The 5,821-nt window shown below is 46.3% G+C and overlaps 1 protein-coding gene across 1 annotated transcript; it reads left to right on the forward strand.

The window, feature by feature from the left end:
- Window positions 1-942: 942 nt before the first annotated feature.
- Ell3 (elongation factor for RNA polymerase II 3) lies at window positions 943-4,840 on the forward strand. Its single transcript, XM_005316494.5, has 11 exons — window positions 943-1,594; window positions 1,779-1,814; window positions 2,164-2,276; window positions 2,375-2,576; window positions 2,667-2,746; window positions 2,876-2,951; window positions 3,047-3,230; window positions 3,314-3,356; window positions 3,452-3,623; window positions 3,845-3,889; window positions 3,967-4,840. Exons 1-11 carry the CDS (start codon window positions 1,463-1,465, stop codon window positions 4,075-4,077), a joined length of 1,194 nt encoding a protein of 397 aa, XP_005316551.1. The 5' UTR covers window positions 943-1,462; the 3' UTR covers window positions 4,078-4,840.
- Window positions 4,841-5,821: the final 981 nt, after the last annotated feature.

Genomic DNA, 5,821 nt, shown 5'->3' on the forward strand with positions numbered 1-5,821 from the left:
GAATGAGGTGGACATCATTATCCTAGGTACATATATAACTGCACATATTGTGGATGCAACATTGTATACAACCAGAGAAATAAGTTTTGCTTCATTTGTGTACAATGAATTGAAATGCACTCTGCTGTCATGTATAACTAATTAGAACAAATAAAAAAATTTTTAATAAAAAAGGGTCACAGATGTCATTTGAGAAGAAAAAGCAGCCTAGGAGATTAGTTTTACTTATACCACAATGTTTGTCAAATTAGCAAATTGTCCGCAGAGAAGCAGAGAGGCCTGATGGGTAGGTAAATGTTTTTGTGGTTGGAGTTGGTAGTTTATTGCACAAATTTAAAGATCAACTTTATTGAGGTATAATTTACATACACTATACATGGGTTACTCTACCACTGCTATGTCCTAGCCCTTTTAATTTTATATTTTGAGACAGGGTCTTGCTAAGTTGCCAGGCTAACCTTGAACTCAGCCTTCCCAGTGCCTAGGTTTACTGAGTTTTTACCTGATGTATAGATGATTTGATTTGGGGTGGAGAGCATTAAGGTCACCTGGAATTATGAAGGTCCAGGGATTTAACAGATTCTTGTTAGGAAAAAGGACAACATCATGGCTCATGGGACACCAAATAGGGACAACTGGAGGGCTAGCCTGAGATTGATCCTGGTGTCTCACTGCACCAGAATCTGCATCTCCAAAATGCCTGGCAACTTCAAGGCACTTCCGGAAGGAATGAGCCAGTTGACCTGACCCCTCTCAAGTGTGTTTAGGCCAAAAGGTGACAGAGGGACTGAGTTCAGGCTCTCCTTTGCCTTGCAACTCTTCTGCCACCACCCACGCCCCACATCCCCGCCCACCGATGCGGCGCTCCAGCCTATGACAGCCAGGCTTCATCGCTATCACTACTCCCATTGGGCCTTATAGCTTCTCTGGCCTGCAGTAGAAAGTGGCTTCGGATCAGCAACAGCAGGCTGGAAAAAGCAAAAGCGCCGCACCAGTTCCCACTTCGGCTCCTGGGTTTCTGATGCTCTCTACGTGAGAACAATGGTTGAACCCGCCTACCAACCAAGCTATCTTTCCCGCTCTATGGCTGAAAGCCTCAAGGGGTTGCAAGTTCAGTTTTCACTTAAGAGACCGCAACTCTGAGTTCAGGGTGGCTGGAGAAATTGAGAATTCTGGATGAGAGGTCAGACCGCATCTGGCCGCAGACTCTCCCCAGAACTGACTAGCCTTTCTGAAAGCTCCAGTAAGGCCTAGATCAATATAAGAGGAAACCATGGGGATTGGGGTCCCCAGGAGATCAAGGCACCGCCCACTCGGCTGGGTTGGGGAGGGAGGCGGGGTTCTGGCGGAAGGCGGGGCAGACCTGAGATACCTGGCGTGCCCGCCTAGCCCTACACAACGGAGGTGGTAGTGGTAGCTCTCGCTTGTGGACCTCGTTCTACTTGGGCTCGACCTCGCCTCCATGGAGGGACCTCAGGAACATTTGAATGGGAAGCTTCGGCTTTGCTTCTCCCCTGCTGCCCGGACCAGCCTCCTACTGCTCAGGCTCAACGACGCTGCGCTGCGGGCACTGCAAGAGTGTCAGCGGCAACAGGTGAGGCCGGCTCCTGGCTCCTTCTTCCGTACCCCTACCTTCGGGACTTCAGGTCTCAATCGGCCACACTGGAGCAGGGACTTGGGGAAGGAGAGCAGTTTTCCGCAAGCTCCATGCTCCCTACCTCTCCAAGTGAAACCGCCGCCTTACCTTCGCTCAGCTCACGTCTGTGCTCTCCCGGCAGGTACGGCCAGTGATTGCTTTCCAAGGCCACCGAGGGGTAAGTGCGGGGCCCAGGGTGTGTGAGTGAGGTCGGGATGAGGGGGCACAAAAGTGGGCTTCGATAAGGTGCGGTCAGGGCAGGAGGCTGAGAATGGTCACGGTCTGAGGAAGTTTGGAGAACTGAACCCTAAGTGGAAACAAGGGGGCTGCTGGGTTTGTGGTCCCAGGAGGCTGCGGTTGGGACACTGTGTCTTCTCAGTATCTTGGGGAACTCAGGCTCAGCTGCACCTGGCGTGCTAACGAGCCCCGTGGGACCCATCTTCAGTCTTAGGCTGGCTCCGGGAGGAGTGGCGTGGGCGGGAGGGGAGGGGTTGACTTCATGGAGCTTATTCTTTTTTCCACCCCAGTATCTGAGACTCCCAGGCCCTGGTTGGTCCTGCCTCTTCTCTTTCATAGTGTCCCAGTGTGGTCAGGAGGGCGCTGGCGGTGGCTTGGACCTTGTGTGCCAACGTTTAGGCAGGTAAGGATGCAGGTAAGAATTTGCAGGAAGTAGGGAAGGGAATGCGAAAAGGTGCTTAAAAACTCTCCACCTTGTTGTTTTTTCTCACCACTTTTCAGATCTGGGCTTAACTGCCTCCACTGTCTGGGCCCACTCAGGGAGCGCCTCACTATTTGGGCAGCTATGGATTCCATCCCAGCCCCATCAGTGGTTCAGGAACACAACCTAACTGAAGATGCCAGAGATTCTGAGAACTGGCAGAACACGGGAGACTATTTTGAAGGAGATGTAGTGTCACAGACACAGGTGGCACTAGAAGAGGTGAGGTTAGAAAACTGAAGGGATTTGTGATAAGGTGGGGCAAAGCCTGAAGCTGAGGGAGTCAAGTGCTCCTGCCACTTTCCCTGCCAGGTGTTAGATCCACTGGCAAGCAATCAAGGACAGTCAATGCCAGGATCCTCAAGGGAGCAAATGGCACAGTGGGAAATGAGGTACCTGGCACAGGGTGGGACTAACATGGGAAGCCCTGGTCTAATCTCCACCCTTAAATGCTGTAAAAGATCTGGACCCAGGTCCTACCCTGGTCTTCATCTCTCCCATTTTCTCTTCAAATGTCTTAGGAAGCAGACCCATCTTCCAAACAGAGAGTTGGATCAGGCATTGCCTTCCTCCACTAGCCGGAAATGTCAGCACAAGGTAATGTGTAATGGCAAGGACTTTTCAGAAACCACTGAAATTTTTAAATTGAGAAGCCAAAATAGGAATCTCCTGGTTTGCTGTTTTCTCCACAGAAGCGTCCAGCATCAGAAGCTACTGAAGAATTAGAAGAAAAGAGGCTCAGAGCTCTGCCTCTAGCTTCAGGTCCCCTACAAGAGCTGTCCAGTCAGGACTTACAAGAGGAAGAAGATTGGGAACAAGAAGATAAAGAAGAAGACATAGACCCTAGGTTGGAGCACAGTCCCTTAGTTCAAGCAGGTGAATTAATGAGAGGAGGGTAAAAATGCCACAGTGGAAAAAAGATCTATAGTCACTTTTGTGTTTTCTTGCTTCCTTCCCAGACTCTGAATCCCCAAGCCCTGAAGAGGTGCCAGATTACCTCCTGTGAGTAATTTCCAATTTCATCAAGCCTATACATATAAGCTCCCTGGAAGTCAGGAGCTTTTGAATGAAATTGAAGGCGATAACTCTCCTGACAGGCAATACAGGGCCATCCAAAGTACAGAGCAGCAACAGGCCTATGAGCAGGACTTTGAGAGAGATTATGCTGAATACCGCATCCTCCATGCCCGTGTTGGGGCCGCAAGCCAAAGATTCATAGAGCTGGGAGCAGAGATCAAGAGAGTTCAGCAAGGAACTCCAGAACACAAAGTAAGGACTGGACCCAGGCTGGCTTTCCAGCCTTAATGGCCGTTACCTATTGCTAATCATCCATAAGCCTGTTTGTTCAGTGACTAAGAAAAGTGACAGGCAAACCTGTTTTGGCAGAAAAACATTTATATCATTTGGTGGAATGAGAAGGGAGGTTACTTTCCTGATTTTATTTTTCTTCCTTTTAATGTTGAACTCAGTGATAGTATTTTCTGTTTCAGGTGCTGGAAGATAAGATAGTCCAGGAGTATAAAAAATTCAGAAAGGTAAGACAAGTTCTGAGAACAAAAGCAAGAAGGTAGAACTGTTTTTAGATTTTGACAAGAATGCTTTTTCTCTGCAGCGGTACCCAGGTTATAGAGACGAGAAGCATCGCTGTGAGTACCTGCATCAGAAATTGTCCCACATTAAAGGTCTCATCCTGGAGTTTGAGGAAAAGAACAGGGGCAGCTGAAGCTGTCAAGCAGGCTTCTTGACCCTCTGTCCACCGATATGAACAAAGCAGCTATAAACTAGTGTGTTAACTATCCGCTTTTCTTTTGCTGACCAGTTGAGGCCATGGTGGCAAGTAGAGAGCTGCTGTTCTAGGTTCTTGAGGATTTTTATTGTTGTCATATTTGAAATTTTTAGGTTGTGGGCCCACTGCTAAGACCCCTCAGCTGTGCCCAGGAGACTAGTAAAGTAGCAGAGGCTTGTCTTCGTTAGTTCAATCAACTCATTTTCAAATTGAGAAATTACATCATTTCTAGGATAAGAAACTTTGAAGATATTAGACAAACTCAATAAGTAAATCTAGCCTCATAGCTCCCCAAAGGAAAGAACAAGTTTTGGTAACAGCTAAGGAAACTTATAGCACCCCTGGATATAATGGGAAAGGGCTTGGGTATTACCCATGTACTGAAAGTAAATTCTTTTATAAACATGCTAAAATCTTGCTTCTGTGTTTTGGTACGTTTTATTTTTGTTTTAGTTGCAGTTGGACACAATACTTTTTTTAAAATGTGGTGCTGAGGATCAAAAACAGCACCCTGCACGTGCTAGGCAAGCACTTTACTGCTAAGCTACAACCCCAGCTCCTGTACAAGTTTTTATATTTTCCTTAAATTCTCCAAAGCAGTGATTCTTACCCTTTACATCTAACTGCTTCAGGTGCTCTCTAAACAATTAGATCCCCAGCCCCTGGCTCAGATGTTATGAATTAAAATCTCTTAAGATTATGGTTTAGATGTGTTTTTTTTAAATTATTCTTTGCATTGATAAGGATTGAACCCAGGCCGCATCAAATGTTCCACCACTTAGCTATATCCCCAACCCCAATATCTTTACTATGTATGATCCATGTGTATTTTGCTGTAAGGCTTTACCAAATCCATCTTATAGTTGAACTAGAGATCTTTTTGTGAACAAAGGGGTTTATAGGATAACTTACAGTCACAAGAGTGATACTGCTTTCCCTAGTTCCACTCGAGAGTGAAGTTAATGGACCACACCCAATAGTGTCAGCAATTCCCGAAACAACTTGGATGCAACTCCAACCCGGTGCCACACCCATCAGGGCATTTCTCGGCAAATAGTCTTTGGGAGGTATAAACATGCAGAAAGCTTAGCATTAACCCATCCTTAGGGCACGGGTTAGGCCAGAAACAGCCCAACAGGAAAGACCCTTTACCTTTTCTAATCAACTCATTTTCAAATTGAGAAATTACATCTAACCACCAGGCAATAAACATGTAGGAATAGAAAAATTTAGAGTGATTTAGAGATGAGAACTTTGGACCCAATCAATTATTCTATAGCTATAGCAACTAGTGTATAGCCACTGTGATGGCTTTTTTGTTTTGTTTTGTTTAAGGTACTGGGGATTGAACCCAGGGGTCTCTACCACTAAGCTTCAGCCTCATCCCTTTTTACTTATTTATCTTAAGACAAGGTCTCACTAGGTTGCCCAGACTGGAATTGAACTTGCAATCCTCCTGAGTTGCCGGGATTACAGGCATGTGCCACCATGTCTGGCAATGCCACTATGTGGCTAAGTGAATTAAAATTAAAAAGGTAGTTCCTAGCCACATTTCAAATGCTCCATAGCTACATGTATTGGACAATGAAGATTACAAAATGTTACCATCACTGGGGAAAGCTTTACTGGACAGTAACAGTCTAAAGAAACTTGATCCTTAATTCCACGGGAAAAACAACAC

This window comes from Ictidomys tridecemlineatus, chromosome 5, assembly GCF_052094955.1.
Source record: "Ictidomys tridecemlineatus isolate mIctTri1 chromosome 5, mIctTri1.hap1, whole genome shotgun sequence".
Taxonomy (NCBI): Eukaryota; Metazoa; Chordata; class Mammalia; order Rodentia; family Sciuridae; genus Ictidomys; species Ictidomys tridecemlineatus.

Bases quoted from the DNA above. Each gene is read 5' to 3' on its own strand.
- Ell3 (XM_005316494.5), top strand. From the start codon at position 1,463: ATGGAGGGACCTCAGGAACATTTGAATGGGAAGCTTCGGCTTTGCTTC. The intron at 1,815-2,163 runs GTAAGTGCGGGG...TTTCCACCCCAG, and splicing joins CTTTCCAAGGCCACCGAGGG to TATCTGAGACTCCCAGGCCC. The intron at 3,890-3,966 runs GTAAGACAAGTT...TTTTCTCTGCAG, and splicing joins AGTATAAAAAATTCAGAAAG to CGGTACCCAGGTTATAGAGA.